Source organism: Melanotaenia boesemani, chromosome 19 (assembly GCF_017639745.1).
Source record: "Melanotaenia boesemani isolate fMelBoe1 chromosome 19, fMelBoe1.pri, whole genome shotgun sequence".
NCBI classification, from domain to species: domain Eukaryota; kingdom Metazoa; phylum Chordata; class Actinopteri; order Atheriniformes; family Melanotaeniidae; genus Melanotaenia; species Melanotaenia boesemani.
Window position 1 is genome coordinate 2,679,757 of NC_055700.1, and position 23,236 is coordinate 2,702,992.

General features: G+C 43.3%; 1 protein-coding gene across 1 annotated transcript in view; it reads right to left on the bottom strand.

Moving 5' to 3' along the window:
* The window catches only part of LOC121630394 (scavenger receptor cysteine-rich type 1 protein M160-like), a 185,318-nt gene that overhangs the window by 41,066 nt on the left and 121,016 nt on the right, over positions 1-23,236 (bottom strand). Inside the window, exon 9 of the mRNA XM_041970678.1 lies at positions 19,503-19,734. Within this exon, the coding sequence (XP_041826612.1) occupies positions 19,503-19,734 (232 nt within the window). The remainder of the gene's footprint in view (positions 1-19,502; positions 19,735-23,236) is intronic.

Consider the following 23,236-nt stretch of genomic DNA (forward strand, 5'->3'; position numbering starts at 1 on the left):
ACCAGTTAATAGAGTAGTCAGATATTGATTAGAATGTGTTAATAAGTGTGATTGTCTGGGGGAGAGATGTCGGTGAGTTCTGGAGGAAAAGTAATACATCATCAGCATAAAGACTTATCTTGTGTTCTATGTTTTTGGCATGGATTCCTTTAATCTCTTTATTTTGTCTTATGGCAGCAGCTAGGGGTTCAATAAAAATAGCAAAGAGTGATGGAGAAAGCGGGCAGCCCTGCCTGGTTCCTCTCTGCAAACAGAAGCTTGGAGAGGTTTGATCATTGGTCTTCACACATGCATTTGGGTTGTTATATAATATTTTTATCCAATCTATGAAAGATGACCCAAACCCAAATTTGTTTAACGCTTCAAATAAAAATTTCCAGTTTACTCGGTCAAATGCTTTTTCTGCGTCTAAAGAAATGACTGTAGATTCCAGATTATGTAGAGTAGAATAATCTATGATGTTAATTAATCTACGCATGTTAGTAGAGGAATGTCTACCTTTAATAAAGCCTGTTTGTTCAGGATGTATTATTAGAGGGGTTGTTTTTTCTATTCTTCTGGCCAAAGCTTTGCTAATTATTTTGAGATCTACATTTATTAATGAAATTTGACGGAAACTGGATGGAAGTGTCGGGTCTTTACCTGGTTTTAATAGTAGAGTAATATTGGCTAGGTTCATATTTGAAGGTATTTTTTGTTTTTCCCTTATTTCTAATATCATATTGTAGAAAGTGGGTGCCAGCATTGTCCAGAATTCTGCTGGGTAACCATCTGGACCTGGAGCTTTATTGTTGGGCATATGCTGGAGAGCTTCATGGAGTTCGCCGACTGAAAGGGGGGAATCCAAGACCATTTTATCTTCATGTTTTAATTGTGGAAGATTGATGTTACTAAGAAATTTATCAATATTGTCAACTGATTTTATTTCTAGTAGAACAGGTTCTTGTAATGCCCTGTTCTCTGATCTTCCCAAAAAGTCTTTTTTTTAACCTACAATTACTCCAGAACTCAGCGGTACGAGTTGTGACGAGGACCAGAGTGCGGGAACACATTACACTAGTATTAAAATCCCTGCACTGGTTCCCTTTTCGCTTCAGGAATGGTTTTAGGTTGTTTTTCAGTTGTTTATAAAAATTGTTGGGCATGTTCTTTTTTTTAACTTGTCCTGTCCAGCATGGTGGCAGCAGAATGATGGTCTGGCTGCTGGGTTGTGCCAAACAAATTTGCTTTGCCAAGGGGAGCTTAATGGGTATAAAGCTCCTCTTGATAATCTTATTTATTTATCTATTTATATATTTATATTTTTTTGTTTTTATTTTGAATTATGACATTTAAGTAATCTTGCAGGACCTGACCAGAGTAGACAGAGAAAAAAAAAGTAGAATAATGGAGAGAAGTAAAAAGGAAAAAGGAAGAGGAGACAAAGATCCAGTAGATAGAAGCAGTGAGCTTCAATCCAACCTAATACCAGACAACCAGCTGCTACACCTGTACAGAAACACAACAGAGAAGTTTCTACAGCTTTTACAAGTAAACTAAGCCGACAATCATCAGAAACTCCTAAAATAAAAAATAACCAAATCAACAATAAAAATAAATAAATATGTTTTTAAAAAATTAAAAAACAAACAAACAACAAACATATCACAACAAAAACCAAAGTACCACAAACACACAAAAAACCCAAAAAAAAAGCATCTTTTAGTACATAAACCCACAGGACGACTCAGTGACATGACATGTATAAAGAGAAACTTCACTCTTATGATCTACAACTGAAGAATGCAAGAAAGTCCTATTTCTCTGACATTATTAGCAAAAACTATCATAATGCTCAGGTCTTATTTGCTATTGTTGACAGGTTAACAAACCCTCCTGTGTTAATATATATTACAATGTCACCAGGACATCGAGGCCCTGTACAGGCTCTTGGTAAATGCATTGAGAAGGTTAATGACTGGATGTGTCTGAACTTTCTCCAGTTAAACAAACAAAACTGAGGTGATTGTATTTGGCGCGAAAGAGAAACGATTAAAGGTCACCACAGAGCTTCAGCCTATACACCTAAAAACCACCAACCAGGGCAGAAAGCTGGGTGTATTGGTGGACTCAGACCTTAACTTGAAACACATTAAAAGATCTGATGTCTCAGCAGGACCTGGAAAAACTAGTCCAGCTTTCATCTTTAGTCGGCTTGATTAACAGTAACAGTGTTTTTACAGGTTCTACCTAAAAAATCAATTAGACACCTGCAGCTGATCCAGAACTCTGCTGCTCCAGTCCTCACTAAGACCAAGAAAGTGGACCACATCAGTCCAGCTCTGAGGTCTTTACACTGGCTGCCTGTTCGTCAGAGGATAGACTTTAAAGTTCTGCTGCTGGTCTATAAAGCTCTGAATGGTTTAGGACCAAAATACATCAGTGACCTCTTGACCCAGTATGAACCTACCAGAAGTAAGTAAGTAAAGTTTATTTCTATAGCACCTTTCACAGACAATGAACATCACAAGGTGCTTTACATCAATACAAATAAATTAAACACAACAAGTAATACAATACAAATAAAATACGTTAAAATAAAAAGCAAAATACATTAAGATCTGAAAGACATAATAAGCATAACACAGCCCTCGCACGTCAATTATTAAAAGTAAAAATAATGAGTAAAAGTCGACAAAGGAGACCAGCAACAAAGGCGTAGCCAGGCACAGGCGCCATCTTGGTCTCAGGGTTTTCTCCAGAACCCTCAGGTCATCTGGATCCAGGTTCTTATCAGTTCCAGAGTCAGAACCAGACATGGAGAAGCTGCATTCAGCTTCTATGCTCCACATGTCTGGAACAAACTCCCAGAAAGCCTCAGATCAGCTGAAACACTCAGTTTATTTAGATCCAGGTTAAAGACCCACCTGTTCTCTGCTGCATTTCACTAGTTTTTATTTAGAAGTCCAAATCTACATCTGGTTCTTTTAAGCTGGAATCATGTTTTAATATTGTCTTTAACTTTATTTCTTGCATTTTATCTATTTTATTTTTTTTAATTGCATTTCTTTTCATCGTTATTTATTTAATTTTATTTATTTAATTTTTAATATTTTTTAATGCACTTGTCTGCACCCTGCTGTAATAATTTATGTAAAGCACTTTGAATTGTCTTGTACATGAAATGTGCTATATATATAAATTTGCCTTTGACTTTGCTTTTGCAGTGACTGTGTCAGCATGCAGAGGATGAGGAATGACGAGTGATTGGAGATGTGTGTGATCCCACAAATGTGACCACACCTCTGCAGCAATCCCGGAGCAAACCCCAGCCACCCCACTATGCAGACCCACCCAAAGGGCGGCAGAGGAAGGCACCAGACATCCAAGGCGGCCAGAGCAAAGGGCCTAAGGCCCCAAGAGCCCAGAGGCAACTTCCCCCCCAAAGGCAGAGGGCCCGCACCAGCCAGAGAGGAGAGGAGGACCAGGCCCCCTAGACAACCACATAGAGCGGGCCAGCACCCACTCCAGTATACCAGCTGCACACCCAGGGAACCGGGGCACTATCTACCCATCCTCCCACAACCTCCCACCCCGCAACCACCCCATCCTACACCTACCTTCTCTTTACACCCCATCTATCCACCCCGTAACCCCTCACTCACAGCCTCCCCTGCATGACACTCACTGTCAAACACCCACATTGCACTTAAACCTCCCACCATGCCTTGTGGAAGACATCCCTGGTGGACCAGAGCACAGCATGCCCCAATCTGGCCCAACACCACCCCCAGCCATCCTCCCACTTAGATGCGGCAGACTGGGTATCCCCCTCAGGGCCAGCAGCCCTCCATCAGTGCAGCCAGCCTGGAGCCAGGAAACAGGGGTGTGAGAGGACTACATTGCCCCCACCTTCCCTGCTCATGACTGTTTGTGAACAGTGTGCCTCCCTCCCTACATACATGCCTAGATCCCTGCCCGCTCACGCTGGCACATGACACACATGCACACATATATCCACACACACACACACATACATGCACACACACACCTACACGCACACACAGCATACATACACACGTGCACACATATAAATACACACACACACAGCCACACACACCAACACACACACACACAGAGCATAAATACAGAAACGCACACACTCCAAGTCTCACCCCTAAATACACCCCAGCACCTCCCCCCACGATCCCCCGAACCTCACTAAAAAAAAAAGTAATTATAGATACTAGTTACTTTTTGCACAAAGTTACTGAGTTAGTAACAGAGTTACTGCGTTATAAGAGTAGCTTATTACTTAGGAAAGTAATTATTCTGTTACCATTTTATTTTTAAAGGAACTTCTAATTCATCTGCATGTTCATTTATTCATAATAAAAGTGAACATTAGATCCAACTAATAAATTCATAGAATAATATTAGAAACAGAAAAATCATGGGCAAAGTCATCTCAGGCTGCTGGATGTGGTGTGTCTGTGTCCTGTCTCAAAAAACAGGATTTTGTGGGTAAAAAAAATGGCTCATAACAACAGGGTAAATCAGGTTTTGTTTTTGTGATGTAGCGTCTTACTTGAGCTGTAATTGCTGTTTCTTTACATTACATCAGCATTTCTCTTTCATTCACCTGCACAGGTGCAACCACAGCTTCCATTAAAAGAATGTCTAGAGCAGCTCTTTTGTTTAGGCAGCCAGAAAACACAAAGCACATCACACAGAGGTTAATGACATCAGACACACCTGTTACACTTACCTGAACAGGTGAGATTCCAGATGGAGTAATCATGATGTGGTGTTGCACATTCCCTCAGAGGAGATCCAGACTGAACACAGTTAGATTTGATCCTCCACACAAATCTGTTTGAAGTTTCTTCTCTCTCTCCCATGGAAACAGCAGAACCACAGTCCAGATGTTCACAGATAACAGCTGCAGTTTTCAGGGTCGAGCCATAAGCTGACACTGGTACCCATTCTCCCCGTTTCACCTCCAATCTACCTGCACAGCGACTGGCTCCTCCCACCAACCTGACATCATCAGGATCTGAACAGAGATCAGAGAGTCATCAGTAAAAGAACAAAGTGAGTTTGATGAGAAGAGAAATGAAGCAGATCAAAGCTGCAGCTCCTCTTCTACCTGAGCAGGTGAGTCCAGCAGCTCTGCCAGGTGAGCAGGTGTTTCTATCAGAGTCTGAGCTTCTACAGTCCAGCAGAGCAGACTCATGGCCTCCACACTGGAACTCTTTGGTCCACATGGGAGCCTCCCCTTCTCCATAGAGCGCCCCCTGGAGGACTGAAGGAGGCCCACAGCCGAGCTCCCTGCAGACCACCTCTGCATCCTGCTGGTCAAAGTCAGCTTCACACACTGAGGACCAGGTCTGGTCAGACTTCACCTCCAGTCTGCCTGAACACACACTGGATCCATCCAGCAGCCTGACAGAGTCTGGACACAACACACACCATCACACACACAGTTACACTATGATGAGGAGGAACTACTTTTTATAAATGGATCATTTTAAACATCAAGAAGAAGAACAGATGATGGAATCATGAACCAAAGAAATCTGAATTCTTTCTTAGTTTCAGGTCCTCTGTCAGATGGTGGGGAGGATGCTGGTCAGGCCTGGCAGGCCCAAAATGTGTCATGAAGGTCTACTGGGAACATCTGGTGAAGTCTCCTGTCAGAAAGACTTTCAACTCAGTTTTACTCTGTCCTCCTCCTGGATGATCAAGCTTCTTACCCTCTCTCTAAGGGAGAAGCCAGCAACCTATCAGAACGAAACTCATTTCAGCCGCTTGTATTCTTGACCAGTAAATCTAGAGCTTCTCTTTTCAGCTCAGCTCCTTCTTCACCACATCAAACTGATGCAGAGTCCAAATCACTGCAAACACTGCACTGATCCACCCGTAGATCTCTTGCTACATCCTTACCTCTAACACGAACAAGATCACAAGATACTTAAATTCTCCTCTTGGGGCAGGATCTCATTCCTGACCTAGGGGAACACTCCACACTTTTCCAGCTGAGGACCATGGTCTCAAATTTGGAGGTGATGATTCTAAACCCAGCTGCCTCACACTTGGCTGGAAATCGGTCCAGTAAGAGTTGAAGGTCATGGCCTGATGAAGCCAACAGAAGCAAAATTTCTGCAAAAAGTAAAAACTCAATCCTGAGACCACCAAACCGGATCTCCTCAACACCTCGACTGATCCTAGAAATTCTATCCATAAAAGTTATTTACAGAATCAGTGACAAAGGGCAGTCTTGCAGAAGTCCAACACTCAATGGAAAGAAATCCATCTTACTGCTAACAATGCAGACCAAGCTCAGGGAGCAAGAAAGACAGAACAGCTTATACAAGGGGGTCTGGTACTCTATACCCATGAAGCTGAAGTCAGCAGCCCACCATCCACTGTACACAGTATTCGTGGTGCACGGATTTCTCCTCCTGAGGCACTGGACAGTGGAGCAGCCATTCACGGCCTCTCCAAACTCCCCCTCCCCTCCAATATCTGAGTTTCTGCCTAAAAAAAGCCACACTCTGCTTAGCCTGCTAATACCCGTTAGCTTTCTCCAGAGTCCCACAGGCCACAAAGGCCTGGTATGGACTCGTTCTTCAGCTTGACGACATCCCTGACTGCTGGTGTCCACCAATGATTTTGGGGATTACAGCTACAACAGGCACCAATCACCTTACAGACCCAGCTCCGCTCAGCCACATCAACATTGGAGGCACTGAATGCAGCCCACTCAGACCCAATGTCCCCCACCTGGCTCAGGACACGGTTGAAGCTCTGCTGGAGGTGGGAGGTAAAGATCTTTCTGACAGGAAACTCCACCAGACGTTCCCAGCAGAACTTCACCATTCGTTTGGCCTCCAAAACTCACAAAGTAGAACAAGGGGGTCCCCAGAAGGAGTGTTCTTCAACACTCCATCAAAGAACTCCAGAAAGGGAGGGGACTCTGTTGTTGTTTACAGCATAGACACAATCAAGGTCAGGACCTGTCCCTCCACCTGAAGCCAAAGGAAGGCTACCCTCTCGTTCACCTAAATGTACTGGCACCAAACTGGGGGGCAGTAAGTATGCCCACACCTGCTTGATACCTCTCATCAGGAGCAACTCCAGAGTGAACCAGAGTCCAAACTTCATACAGGTGTAGAGAGAGAGAGAGAGAGAGAGAGAGAGAGAGGCAGTCAGTGTGTCTGTGGTAATCCAGACTAGTATCTTTCCATCCAGGTTCCACGTAGCTCTTGTTTGTCTCAGACCAGCAGCTATGTTCTGCCCGGTGTGATCTGGAAAAAAATGAGTCTGGAGACATTTCGTTTTCACTTTGAAATCCGCGTCAATAAAATGTAGCGTGACATTTATAAACGGCTCTATGGTGCAGCTTGACCACAGGTCCATAGCAGTGTCGAAACATTGGCCTGTAACCACGTCCTTCACAAAACCCTCACCACACTCATCATCCAGGACAGGAGAGACACTCCACTAACATGAGGCGCATTCAGACAGAGAAGTTCTAAGAACACAGTCCTAAGAACTGTCCTAGTTCTATGAACTGTCTTCCCCAGGGGAACTGTTTCATGTTGCATTCGCACATGAGTTGGGGGGGGACCGGTGTGACACAACCGTCTGCAACAGTGACGTATGACTTTAGCGCCACACAACAACAAAACAAAACCAGCGAAAAATAACAGCACAAAACACCACCAAGCTAATATGGAGAAGGAAGAGATCGCCGCGTTTATGCTCTGCTTGACGGGGATGTTACTGATGGACGATAAAATCAGGTCTCTCATGTTGAGGCTGGAAATGCACATAGAGAGTCAGGAGATAAAGAATCTTCTTCATTTCATGGAGGAAGAAAGTTTCACTTATTAAACATGCAGCGATTGTATGCGTGTCGTATGAATAAACATGTCAGACGGTATTCTACCGTCTGTGTTGAGCAGATTACAATAAATGAATATTTTAGATTGCAGGTTTATTGTAACTTGTGTTCTGTTTCAGATGTTGCTGCGGCTCATTGAACAACATTTCTCACAGTCCGGCTGCTCCGGAGCAAAGCTGATGACTGGTGGAAAAAAGTTGTTCCCAGTTTTACCGATGAGCAGAGGATAGAGAATTTCCGTATGTCCAGAGACATTTCAATACATCTGTCGCCGCCTAAAGCTGCACTGGAGAGGATGGACACAACCACCTGCTGCAGATACTGAAGGAACTGGAGTGTGTGCAGCCTTGATGTTTTACCTCCTGCCTTCCAACTAATCACAACACACCTTTTTATGATAAGCATCATGTTCTGGAAGTTGGACAGACAGAACATACATGTTTACATGATGTTGTGGAAATTGTAGAAAGGAAGCGAAGAGACAATTTCTCACTTTAACTACACAACTCGTGTCATTTTATTCCAAACAGAAGAACAGACTTCTTTTTTTTTTTTAGGAAAAACAATATGGAGGCGCCCGTGGAGACAGACAACAGGAAACCCCAGATACAGTCTTGGGGTTACCGGGCAACAGTGAACAACTTGCTATAACATTAAACACCAGTCTATATTACTGCACGGTGAATTATGTACTTAAGAGTCCACTACAATGTACACATTTAAAGAGAAAATGTTCCATAGAAAATGCATCATTTGTTCACTTCTTTTGTTATGTGCAAAATAAAGATCTCATCACCTGCTTTTAAGCTTTGTGTGCGTTATGGAATCTATCAGCAGCAAAGGTGAAGGAGTAATCTGTCACTGGAGGATTGGTTGTGACTGACTTATTGTTTAGAAGAATTATGAGGACATACAGTCACACAAAATTAGCAATTTATAAAGGTTAAAATGTAGAAAGAGGTGGTAAGATGTTTACAGGTGTGTACTTTTATAAGTGTTCACAAGTATTTGATACCAGTCCTTCGTTAAACTTCATCCTGTGATATGCAGCATTTTAAGAAGTTGATAAACTGGAATGTAATGCACACCTGAGGATTAACACTTAAAACGTCGTGAGCAAAAATGGATTATTTAATATTTCATAGCTATTATTGGTTAATAACTACTTAATATATTTATTAGCTAATATTTCATAGATGTGAGCAAACCACATCTAACTGACAAAACTGAAAACGTCTGACTCTTTACAAAGTCATTTATTTTTATAGTGAATACAGAAATGCAGAAATAACTATTTACATGTGCTATGATGATGCATATCACTTTGGCTTTTCTTGCCATCCTGTCCAGTACATCCAGAGACCCTCCATCACAGATCTCTGCTGGCTTCAGCTCTGCCCGTCTTCTGCCTTCTTTGTGCCTGTTCCTGAAAGACCTGCAGCATGTTGGAGCTGCTTTGCTTTGCCTCTGCTGTTCAGCATCTAACAGCTTGTCCTGCACAGCAGCCAGAAGAGTGTCAGCCTTTTTTCTATTTCATGGAAAAAACAGGGAGAGTGGAGACAGGTGCTTAACACACAGCAACTAAAATAAAACCTTTTGAAGTGTAATATAGTCACACTCAACAAGTCACACTCTGGTGTCAAAACCAGCCAGACAAAACCCTCCCAGTCCATGGCTCACAGAGGCTCTAAGGGATCACAGAGCCGGACTCTGGGCTGTAGAAAGAAAGTGGCGCAAATCAAAAGAGCACACTGACTTGTCTGAGTACCAGAAAAACTTGTAACTTTCACATCCAGCCTAAAAGCAGCCAAGATAGCCTTTTATCAGAACAAGATCCGCAATGCTCCCAACACACGACATGTTCATGGTGTTTAACTCTCTTCTATCTCCACCACCTGCTCAGCCTCCCACTGTGCTGACTGCAGAAATGTTTGCTTCCTACTTCACTGAAAAGGTTGCTACCATCAGTAACCAATTCACTGAGCCTGACCAACTCAGCCTTGCCAAACCAGCTACTGGTGCCTCACTCTGCTCCTTCTGCTCTCTAAATGAGGACCAAGTCTCTAAACTTCTAGTCATCTCAAAACCCACAACCAGTCCTCTTGATCCTGTTCCCTCTGACATCCTGCAGAACATTTTACCTACAATCAAATCTGCAGTAACTCATATTATCACCTTCTCTCTTAAATCCGGTGTCTTTCCTTCTGCCTTCAAGCAAGCTCGGGTTCCCCCGCTGCTGAAGAAACCCACACTCAACCCAGCCCAGGTTGAAAACTACTGGCCGGTCTCACTGCTTCCATTCATGTCTAAATTACTCGAGCGTGCCGTCTTCAGTCAGGTTTCACAGTTCAATCTGGCTATAGGCAAGGTCACTCTACTGAAACTGCTCTCCTGTCAGTTACTGATTCCCTACAGCTTGCCAGATCCACTGGTCAATCCTCAGTCCTTATACTGCTGGACCTGTCGGCTGCCTTTGACACGGTCAACCATCATATACAGTTCTCCAAACTCTTGGAGCTTGGCATCTCAGGATCTGTCCTCTCGTGGTTTACATCCTATCTCACAGGGAAATCATTCAAAGTATCTTGGAGAGGGGGAATGTCCAGATCACATGGGCTGACAACAGGGGTGCCTCAGGGCTCGGCCCTCTTCTCTTTTCCCTATACACCTCCTCACTCGGTGCAGTCATTAGCTCTCATGGTTTCTCCTACCACTGCTATGCAGATGACACTCAGCTTTTCCTTTCTTTCCCACCTGATGACACAACGTCTCAATGTGAATATCAGCATGTTGCTGATATCTCCGCATGGATGAAGGATCGCCACCTTCAGCTAAATCTGTCCAAGACTGAGCTTATTGTCTTTCCAGTCAATCCTTCTTTACTGCCACAGATAAGCGTGCAGCTTGATTCAATCACACTAGTGCCTACGTCTTCTACCAGGAATCTTGGTGTCATGGTAGACAACCAGCTGACCTTTAAGGACCATGTTGCCTCAGTTTCCCGGTCTTGCCGATTTGCTCTCTACAACATCAGGAGGATCAGACTCTACCTGACTGAACACATGACCCAGCTCCTGGTCCAGGCTCTGGTCATTTCACGCATTGACTACTGCAACTCCTTACTGGCTGGCCTGCCTGCATGCTCAGTTAAACCTCTGCAGATGATCCAGAACGCAGCAGCACGTCTGGTCTTCAACCAGCCCAAAAGAGCTCATGTCACTCCGCTGCTAATCGCTCTTCTTTGCTCTTCTTTGCTTTTCTTAGACTTTGTCTTGTAAATAATTTATATTGCACCTTCTTGCTGTGATGCATGTTCACCTTATTCTGTCTTTCTGCACTTTATTCTATAACAAGAGCTGCTGTAACAAGTGAATTTCTCCACTGTGAGATAATAAAGTCTAATCTAATCTAATCTAATCTCTTCACTGGCTTCCAGTTGCAGCACGCATCAAATTCAAAGCTCTGCTTCTGGCTTACAAAACAATAACCCAAACAGCTCCGGTCTACCTTCACTCCTTAATCCAGAGCTACACTCCCTCTCGAAACTTACGCTCTACCAGTGAAAGACGCCTAGTGCTCCCACCACAACGTGGTGCAAAATCAGTAGCTAGACTCTTCTCCTCTGTTGTTCTCCGGTGGTGGAACGATCTACCAAACTCCGTCCATATCCACTTTTAAGACCAAGCTAAAGACTCAGTTGTTTAAGGAGCATTTCCACATTTAGCTTAATAAGTTAGAAAGATTTGTCCAGCTTTTTGGCTCAACCAAGCACTGAAGAAGCTGTGTGCACTTATGCCCAAGATGATATTATGTGATGCAATCGTGATCCTGTATTTAAATAAAATGATTTATTATATGCACTGCACTAGCACTACATGACAGCATCTGGGTCCAACTGGACTCAAAAACGGTCTGACTATCACTTAATTATGACGTCCCATCTTGTTTGAATTCATGCTTGTGTTGTTCTTACTCTGAAACGTAAGTCGTTTTGGATAAAAGCGTCTGCTAAATGACTGTAGAATAGAATAGAAAGACACATGTACAATGGAATAGGATGTTTTTTTTACCAGGTCTAGGGGGGCAGAGGGTGCTGGCAGCTGGCTCGTGCTGGCTGATGGTGGTTGACGCTAGTTCTGGTTTAGGTTCTGAATGGATAAACATTTTAGAATAACAAACAAGTTATAAACATGAAGGATGGCTAATAAAACTAATCTTTTCATTATAATATATAGTGTAAAATTCTCAATTGTCCAGGGGTGCACAAGTTGTAATAGCAGTCATTTCAACTGGAATTAAACATTAAAAAAAGTTTAAGTCCAGTTGAAATGACTGAGCCTGCTATTACAATCAGTTCTGTGTGGCTCTATCAGTTCCCCTTTATCCATTTAAACCAGTATCTGTATATGAGCATACATGGTCTGTTTACATTTGACTTTTATCTCCATTAAACCAAGAGCAGAGATTTTTATATGTGTGGCAGGATGGTGTTTCCCTCCAGGCCACTGTGGGGCGTTGGGCTTTTGATATTATGACACACTGACGAAGCAGTAGTGCTGAGTATTTAAGCCCAGGTGTAGTGTATTATACTGTACTCTTCTTCCTCTGCCTTCATGGTGGCGTGTCCGTGTGCTTTGGTCGGCGTGGCAGCTTTGGTCACACTATCTGGAACTAGCACGGCGATCTCCTGTGTGGGAGAAGTGTTTGTGGCGTGGGGCGCTCAGGTGCAGTACCGCTAGTGTGTGAGGGAGAGCGCCATTTGGTTTCCCTCCGTGCCCTCCGGGATTCACTGAAGCTGCACTGGTGGGTGCTGGACATTACAGATCTTCGGTTGGAGGCATTAATGCCTGGCGGCCTGCTGTTTTGGTTTTACACAGGCTACGTTTTGGTTTTAAGAGACTTTGTACGAGCAATCAAGTGTTCGTGCATCTGAACCTACCGGATCCATATATTTTTTTTATTGCAAATTATACAGTTTTATTATTTATTCTTTTGTGGGCATTTTTAATTGTTTTATAAAGTTTATATTGTTTGTTGTGGGTTTTTAACATTTTATTTGTATGCAGGTGCTGGGACCCGAGGCAGCTCCCCTTATCCTGGTGGTGGCTTTTCTTCAGCGTGTAGAGCACGGGTGGTTTGGTTTGTTTCTCCTGTTTGGTTTGATGCTGCTGCTGGTCCCAGCCCCAAACTTTTAGTTAGATTGTTTTTTTTTTTACTTTGTGCTCAATAAACTGTGTTTATAAACTGAACTGTTTCTGCCCTGTGGTGAAATAACGAATCAGCGAGCCTAAGAGCAATAAGAATAAGTGTTTCCAGAGATAGTCCTTTGTCTGGGTGGCGTTGTTGGACAATATTTCCTCGTGGCTATTTACTGGCCACTTAGACCCATCAGCTACTTCATATCACCACATATGCATTAAAGCTGTTTTATTTACCTGATCGATGCAGCAAGGTGTGCTGGTGGCAGCAGGAGCATCCAGGATGCTGTTCGGCTCCGTCTCTGATGAAGTAAACATGGATCAGAACCAGATTATATACAAAAAAGATGCAAAACAGGTGAAGTAAATCAGCTCAGCTATTTGGGTGATATCTGAGAACAACTCTTAGGTCTATACGGAAACTCTAACGCTTCTTGTCCTGTTTACTAACCTTCAAACTCCTCTGAGGTTGCGGTGTTTTCACTGCAGATGATCGCCTCCAGAAGCCCCACGCAGGGCTCATTTGCTGCGGCGTTGCCTGAGTAGGCAGGTCGGTGGTCCGAGTGGTGGAATTTTCTGGTTTTTCCTTTCATCTCACTCTGGTTGTTGCGGTTCTTAATTTATTTGTAGTCTTGTGTGAGTTTTCTCCATGTGCAGCTTCGCGTTGTGATAAATCTCAGCGTTCTCTAACTGAGAACTGATCATCCCGAATATTTATATATTCCGCTGCGAGCCTTCAAAACCTCTCGAATGTCCTCTGTGGCGTAGACGGTTAGAAGAGCTTCGACCTCCTCGTCGGTCCATTTATCGCATGCTGTTTTGCTGTTGTCGTTAATTTCTGCAACCGTGGTTTTTAAATATGACACGAATGCGGAAATCTTGCAAGGGGTGTAGCTACCAGTCACCAAAAACCTACCTCATGAGGGTTTCTATGGAACCTCGAAAAGACCCTACCACGGAGTAGGAGCTAAAATAGTTATAGGAACTGAGGGCCTTTACCCCTAGTTCTTATATGTCGGAATGCACAAAAAATGGCCTGGTTCCTGAAAAGGTTATAGGAACTTCAAAAGGTTCCTACAATCAGAAAGGGGCTATGGAGATGGGATGGCAAGTGGTACCATTTGTCCAAAGTGTTGATGAGTTTCTTAAATCCCAGATTGTTCACTGTGTTAACTGAGCACTGGTCTTTGGAGAGTAAAAAGTTATGTTTGTTCATGATATTTGTTATCTCTTGGTGTCTCTGGGAGCTGGTGGATTATTTGGTCGTGACTTACAAAAACTGAACATTTTTCTGTTTTCTTGCGTGGCGTCACAAGCCCCTGTATACACGTCTACGTGAACAAGCGCAAATGTCACCTGTGGCTTGGCTGGGGGAGGGGGGCTATTTTCGCCTCATCAAGCTAGTTCCATAAAAAATGGAACATTTCAGATTGAGTCCGACCAGACCTCATGGGCAAAGACCCGGCTAACCTGTGTCCTAGTAAGGGAAATGTAGGTCTACTATTAATGATCTTCATACAGGTCTTTTTAAACAACCACAACAAAAAAAAAAGACAGAAAATTACTTAATAAAGCAAATTAGGGAAGAAAAATCTATATTCTAATAAAATGAAGGAAAAATGGAAATTGAACAAAGGGGAGAAAAAAATCTATAAATAAATAACTCAGTTGTGCTGACTTAGCATATGTGTGTTTCACTAAGTTTCAGGGACCTCTTTAACAGTGTAAAGGTGCTAAGTCTGTTGCTTAAAGCGCCTGAAGTGTTGCTAATGGGAACTTTTCCTGATGCATCGTCGTCGCTGTCATACTTGTGTACAAAAGCCAAGTCCAAGCCATCTTTGTCGTTTTGTTCTTTTATTACTTAAAGTGCTCAATAAATCCATAAGTTGCAGTTCTCACCGACCATTCCCAATGTACAAGTATTACCTATCCATACAGCCACGTGTTTCATTCTTCTGTCCAACATTAAGGTGTAAGGATTGAGTGGACCATCAATGAATGAATAATGAACGGTCAAAAACTGTGTTCACCTTCCTACCAGCAACACCTGTCACCTGCAGAAAGGTTCCCACTTAAATAAGCAGCGACACAGGCTACACATGCTACCACCTAGTGCCCAAACTAAATATATATACAAGCACTTAAAATGGCTCCTACAAACAGTGTGAACTAGTATGTGAATGCCTTTAGTCTGTGTCTGTTTTATGTCTGGAGAGAGGGAGGATTCATAAGAATGCAAACTTTTAAAGTTGTTATTTACGTCCGGTAATCCTGCGCATGCGCACTACGCTGGAGGGCAAAATGATTTGCTTTCGTGATGGCCAAAACATTGTAGTGTACAAGTATATCATCATTTTGACCAAATCTGTTCCCATAATGAAAACTAAAGATTTAGGTATTACTAGTTTAGATCATCTTTGTGCAGATGATCGCGAAAGGTACAGTGCAAAGCTAACTGTATTTAGCGAAAAGCTTACAGACCCATTTAAAATAGCTGACAATCTATGGGTTGACAGTCCTCAGAAATGACTGCCAGTTCAGTATGGCGATATCTACAACTACCTCATTAACACGCCAGGAATTTATACAGCAGAGGCGATGAAGGCATACAAGTCACTAGATGGCTATAACTTCTTGTGGGGCAGATATTGTACCACAGCAATGAACGCATGACCGTAGTGTGTTTCTTAAAGTGTGCTGTAATGCCATCGCAGAAGATAACCGACAAGAAACAGAAGCATCAGGTGTGTATCTGCTTGGAAAAATTAAAAGGCTACGTAGTGTCTGCCCACTGCACATGCAAAGCAGAGGAAGAATTCATATCCAGTTGCATTCTCCTCATGGCTGTTATCCACTGCTTTCGGCGTTTTACATCCGCTGGAAACCTATTAAATTTGACATGACTGTCCTTCTTTCATCTATTTGTGCAGCCTACAGCGCTACACGTGTTAACCATACTGATTTAATATTATTTCAGGGCGAGAATTAGATTTAGCGTAACGTGCTGTCAACTTCACGTTTTATAACAGTGGAGGGCACCGGTTTTCTTGACCTCCAACTGGAAACTGGGTCAATGAGCATGTGGGCGTGATGTCACTTGTCAACGTGCATATATGTGTGTATATATATATATATATATATATACATATTTTATTATTTTTAAAGCATTAATTACAAATGTTGTGCTCTCTCCCTTTCTTATATCATGCAGCCAGGTTAATTAGTAAACGGAAACAAACTTTAAGTGTCTTATTCTGTGCTGTGAAATTGTGGGTATCAACCAACATTACTCAGCATCGCCACCTACAGTTGGGGAGTGTAAACAGACAGTGTTAGAGTAAGTTGACAGTTTAAAGTTAACAGTTTAAAGTTTCTCCCTTAAGGATGTGTAATGATTTGCGGTCTCACCCACCCTGCAAAGGACAGGATGTGGTGGTCACAGCTCTGTGTGATAAGGGTCATAAAGTGTTGTATGCTGATGTGTTTCCCTGTTTGAAGTTTGCGAGAACTTTGCTTGCTGTACTGAAGTGTGATAGCTGCTCAATAAAAAGGCTGCACATCGCGATGAAGCTGACTTCACTCTGAGTTCTTTGTTTTATGATAGAAAAATACCCATCATTTTTGGTGCCGTGACCCGGATCCCAACATACCCATTCGTTGACAGGAGGAGGCCTGAACACCAAAACCCGCACGGGCAGCCATCATCAGGACGGCTGAGAGGAAAGACCTGACGACTGAATTGTCCAACAGGCCGGTGATTTACTTCATGCTCATCCTGCCAGCGGTGGATTGACGGGATCCATGACTGAGGAGGACACCGAACCCGGAGTGAGTATAAGCAAAAGAGTGACGCTAGGGAAAGAAATAACAGACGGCAGGTTAAACCTGGGAGCAGTCTTTGTTATAACACGCCAGATTAAATCTGGGGCAGTGTTGGTAAAACACGCCAAGTGGTTCCTGGGAGCAGTGCTATAGACGCCAAGTTTTTTCTTGGGAACAGTCACTTAGTGCGCCAGACTAAATGTGGGAGCAGCACTATAGAACAGGCCAGAAATTTTCTGGGTGCAGTGTAAAAACGCACGCCAGAGAACCCTTGGGAGCAGTGTTAAAGGTAAAGCGTCTGAAAGAAGGCACAGGGACAGAGCCTAGGCAGAAGTGTGTGTGAGTGAGTGACTGTGAGAGTGAGTGCTCGAAGTAGATTTGACTGAAGCATCGCACTGGTGGAAACCTGACGGTGTTAACACAAGCCAGTGGTCTGGTGAAGTAGGTCAATTTACCTCTCGAGATTAAGGTCATAGTTTCATAACACAACGCAGACCCAATATGGGAAACAGTGAATCTTCAGTCGCCTTAGAGGGCGATGTGAAGTACATGAATCAGAGGAATCCGGATAACGTCAAGTTTCTGGAAAAATGGGTCCCCAAATATGGGGTGACAGGGAAGTTGAAGGTAGATGAGTGGCAGACAGTAGTAGATAAGCTGGAAGCAAGTGTAAGTGGTAAGACTGGGAAGAAGGCAGATGAGAAAAAGAAGGAGCTGGAGTGTGCGCACAGGTGGTTAGAGGAGTCTAAGATTCGCAGGGATAATATTAGAAAGTCTAAAGAAAGAAAGAAGGGCGAAGAGGCTGCTATGGCAGCTTTTGTAAGACCTGGTGATAACGAGACCGGTGCCGTCTACCCAAGGAGACGGGACCAACCTGTTCAGCCCTCACCAGGCCCCTCGGGTGGAGCTGCTTCGGCCACCCAGGGTACTCCCAGAAGAGGCAGCCTACCACCTACTCTGACCCCGACCTCGTCCCCGCTTGCATCTCTTACTGCTCCACCAGTAACAGATTCACCTAAACCAGGCCCGGCAGCTCCATTATATCCGGTGCTGCCACCTGCATATGACTTAAGACCATCAGATAGTGTGCGTCCACCAGCCAGATACACAGAGACTTTCCCCATGATTCAGGTTGCTAATCCTAACCCTGAGGCAGCTGACAGACACATGTATGTGTTCAGACCATGGACTCTTGAGGAAGCTGCCAAAGCAGTAGCAGGTGTGACTCCTCCTCGTGAGAATCCTGATGACTGGGTCCAGGACATAACGGACATTATACATTCCTACAGACTGAATGCTCACGAGGCAGGAGAAGCTATGATGTCCTCTTTGGGGAAAGACTGGGGCAGAGTGAGAGGAGATTATACAGGCAGAGATGCGGTAGGAGCAGTTAGCCCCTACCCAGCAGATGGTGACATAACTGGAACCTATAAAACTCAGTTAGATGCACTTTTTGACCGTGTGCGTGTTGCCTTTAAGAAAATGGCTAATTACAGCCACCTTGCAGCTGTAAAACAGAAGCCAAATGAAAAAGTGGATGATTTCCGCATATGGTTTGAGAAAGAATTTAAAATACACAGTGGCATTCCCTATGATACTGACGAAAAAGGCCCGTATCAGCAACAGCTTAAAACAGCCCTGTAAGACAAGATGACGTATCAACAGGAAACAGGTTTGCAGATGCAACCGCGAAGCAAGCAGCAGCAGGGCAATTTGGGGTCAATGATCTCTACTCTGCTGAGCAGCAGGGGGTCTTTATTGACCACACGGTGCTGGGTGACATGCAGGAAGCAGCGTCTAAGACAGAGAAACAACTCTGGCTTACTAAAGGAGCAGCTACAAGTCAGATAACAGGACTTTATGAACTTAATGGTAAACCTGTTCTCCCAAAATCTTTATTTAAAGCAGCAGCATTGGTGACACATGGTGTATGTCATGTGTCAACAGGGGGGATGAGTGACATTATAGAGAAGCAGTTCACAGCCTTTGGATTAAAATCTTACTTAAAAAACTTCTGTAAATCCTGCGTGATCTGTATTAAACATAACCCACAAGGCAACATGAGACCACAGAGGGGCAGGTTCCCTGAACCAAAATATCCTTTTCAGACACTCCACATGGACTTTATTGAACTAAACCAGAGCGGACCACATAAATACTGTCTGGTAATGATTGATGCTTATTCTAAATGGGTTGAAATAGTCCCAGCTAAACATGCTGATGCACTGACTGTGGCAAAAGCAATTTGTAAACACATTATACCTAACCATGGTATTCCAGAAATAATCTATAGTGACAATGGACCACACTTTGTGAACAAACTAATCTCAGACATGGCAGAACACCTCAAAATGACTTTGAAAAACCACTGTGCATACCATCCTCAAAGTGCTGGATTAATAGAACGGACAAACCCAAATACCCATCAGACAGCATTACGCTGCATGAAATTATCTTTAAAAAAACTACATGCAAGTTTTTCCTTAATATCTTGTCTGTGGAGAGGCCACTGAAAACAAACCCACAACGCACTTTTGGGTTAGAACCCACCAGCTGACAATCACACCAAAGCTATGTGTGCCATCTACACTTACCTGAACAGGCGAGATTCAAAGTGGACTCACTATGACCTGGTGTTGCACATTCCCTCAGAGGAGATCCAGACTGAACACAGTCAGAGTTGATCCGCCACACAGATCCACGTGAGGTCTCCTTTCTCTCTCCAACAGAAACAGCAGAACCACAGTCCAGATGTTCACAGATAACAGCTGCAGTTTCCAGGGTCCATTCAGAACCATCCACTGGTCTCCATTCTCCCAGTTTCATCTCCAGTGTACCAGAACAGCGACTGGCTCCTCCCACCAACCTGACAGGATCTGAACAGAGATCAGAGAGTCATCAGTAAAAGAACAAAGTGAGTTTGATGAGAAGAGAAATGAAGCAGATCAAAGCTGCAGCTCCTCTTCTACCTGAGCAGGTGAGTCCAGCAGCTCTGCCAGGTGAGCAGGTGTTTCTATCAGAGTCTGATCTTCTACAGTCCAGCAGAGCAGACTCATGGCCTCCACACTGGAACTCTTTGGTCCACATGGGAGCCTCCCCTTCTCCATAGAGCGCCCCCTGGAGGACTGAAGGAGGCCCACAGTCGAGCTCCCTGCAGACCACCTCTGCATCCTGCTGGTCAAAGTCATCTTCACACACTGAGGACCAGGTCTGGTCAGACTTCACCTCCAGTCTGCCTGAACACACACTGGATCCATCCAGCAGCCTGACAGAGTCTGGACACATCACACACCATCACACACACAGTTACACCATGATGAGGAGGAACTACTTTTTATAAATGGATCATTTTACACATCAAGAAGAAGAACAGATGATGGAATCATGGACCAAAGAAATCTGAATTCTTTCTTAGTTTCAGTTCCTCTGTCAGATGGTGGGGAGGATGCTGGTCAGGCCTGGCAGGCCCAAATGTGTCATGAAGATCTACTGGTAACATCTGGTGAAGTCTCCTGTCAGAAAGACTTTCAACTCAGTTTTACTCTGACCTCCTCCTGGATGATCAAGCTTCTTACTCTCTCTCTAAGGGAGAAGCCAGCAACTTATCAGAACGAAACTCATTTCAGCCGCTTGTATTCTTGACCAGTAAATCTAGAGCTTCTCTTTTCAGCTCAGCTCCTTCTTCACCACATCAAACTGATGTAGAGTCCAAATCACTGCAAACACTGCACTGATCCACCCGTAGATCTCTTGCTACATCCTTACCTCACTCCCAAACAAGATCACGAGATACTTAAATTCTCCACTTGGGGCAGGATCTCATTCCTGACCTAGGGAAACACTCCACACTTTTCCGGCTGAGGACCATGGTCTCAGATTTGGAGGTGATGATTCTAAATCCAGCCACTTCACACTTGCCTGGGAATCGGTCCAGTAAGAGTTGAAGATTGTTCACAAGGTTTCAGTTTACTTGTTTCGGGACACTTTGAATGCATTGGCATCCCATAATAGTTATGCTTTTTTTACACTCTCTATCCCATAATACTAATTTCCTTCTCTACGTGGCATCACTACATTCTGCTCAACCAATCCACGTCTCTCTCCTCTGTTCAACCACCGCCCTCATTAGTCAACAGGTAGCAGCCATGGAAGGACAGTGACTTCTCCCGTCATTACTCCCATTCTGGTCACTTGGACACTCAGGTTTTCATTTCTGAAGTGTTTATGTGTCCATGAGACTGTAAGTTTGCCTCCTTTATTGCACGGTCCATTCCTAAAGTATTGTGTATTGTTGAGTTTCTGTTCAAGCTAATCTGTTTTGGTACTTGTTTAAACTGTTCAATTTGTGGGTTTTTGCGACGTAATATTCTTTATTAACCCCATATCTATCACTCTGAATGTGTACTTCATGTTAATTGCTTCAGAAAAGATCATTTATTGTCCTTGTGTGAACCTCACTAGCGATGCATTCACTGATCGCTCGTAATCCAAAATTTCCCTTAGCTACATCCAATGGTGTATTCAGGGACCATTGGAGTTTTCAGTATTTGGCAAGAATTGACTCATGATGGTGGATTTCTATTATATTGCACTGTTTAAGTTCATGGGCAGTGTTCTCAATAATTGTTTGCAGTATCTTGGTATCATTTCACTTTGTGTTTAGATAGATGGTACATGCTTATTTATTTGATTGCTTATTATCTTTACTTCTGTTTTACAGAAACCATAACTATAAACCTCATCATGTTGGAGGGAACATATTGATTGATACTAGTAAACTCAATAAATCATTAGGAATCATATGGAAAGTTAGTCGTTTGATTGATACAAAAGGCTTGCTTACTCTATATTACAGTTTGATTTATCCTTATTTATCATATTGCAATATTGTTTGGGCAAGCACTTATCCATCTGCTTTGAATAAAATCTTGATCCTTCAAAATGTCACATCCAGAGCTCAGTTTTCTTTAAGATACAGAGGCTGCATATTATGGAAACAATTTTCACATCTGGCGGAAAGTAATAGATTATTTAAATCTTATAAGAAATGTTTGAAAAAAGTTCTAATTAAATCCCATTGTTCTGTGGAGCTGTAACTTATATTGTATAAATTGTAAATTAACAAAAATGTAATTCTTCTGTAAAGTAACTTTGAGGTGGAGGCTTTAAAATAAGCCCGTATGGGTTTTTTGCCTCTCCCTGCCCTAGTACTGTTTTTTATATAAATAATCTTTGTATTATGTCTTTTAACATGCGCTAAATAAATAAATAAATAAATAAATAAATAAATGAATAAATAAACCTTCATTGATCATCGAGAATCAATAATAAAGAGTGGCATGAGTGTAACTGACGTCTACTATTATTTGTTCTGACCGGTCAACCTGGGGAGATTGAGGATATAAATCAGCTTCGTGTACAGTTCTTTAGAGGTCACAAATTTGGTTCATATATCAACACTTCCTTCACAAAGATCATGGCCTGATGAAGCCAACAGAACCAAAACTTCTGCAAAAAATAAAAACTCAATCCTGAGACCACCAAACCGGATCTCCTCAACTGATCCTAGAAATTCTATCCATAAAAGTTATTTACAGAATCAGTGACAAAGGACAGTCTTGCAGAAGTCCAACCCTCAATGGAAAGAAATCGATCTTACTGCTAACAATGCAGACCAAGCTCAGGGAGCAAGGAAGACTGAACAGCTTATACAAGGGGGTCTGGTACTCTATACTCATGAAGTTGAAGTCAGCAGCCCACCATCCACTGTACACAGTATTCATGGTGCACTGATTTCTCCTCCTGAGGCACTGGACAGTGGAGCAGCCATTCACGGCCTCTCCAAACTCCCCCTCCCCTCCAATATCTGAGTTTCTGCCTAAAAAAAAGCTTGGAGAAGGAGCCACGTCGCCTCCCGTGTGTCCAGCCCATAACTTGAAAGGTGTTTGCAACTCGAGCTGAAAGCAGTCGGGGCTGTGGGAGGAGTCTGCAGCAGAGCGCTGCAATGCCAGTGGAACTCAATTTACAGCTGAAAACAGCACAAGAGTAAACTGAGAAGGAGCAAATAATCGGATCATTTCATTTTTATGATCATTGAAAACCCAGATCGTAATTGAGATTAATCGGCCAGCCATACTGCTCAGACTCCTTCTCCACTAGTGGGGTAACGTTCCGCATACCTAGAGCTAGCTTCTACAGCCAAGGGTTGGACCACCGCGGTTCCCACCTTCAGCCGCTGCCCAGCTCACACTGCACCCGACCCCTGTGGCCACTCCCAAAAGTGGTGAACGCACAAGAAAGAAGGCCCATGTCAACATTTCAGATTGAG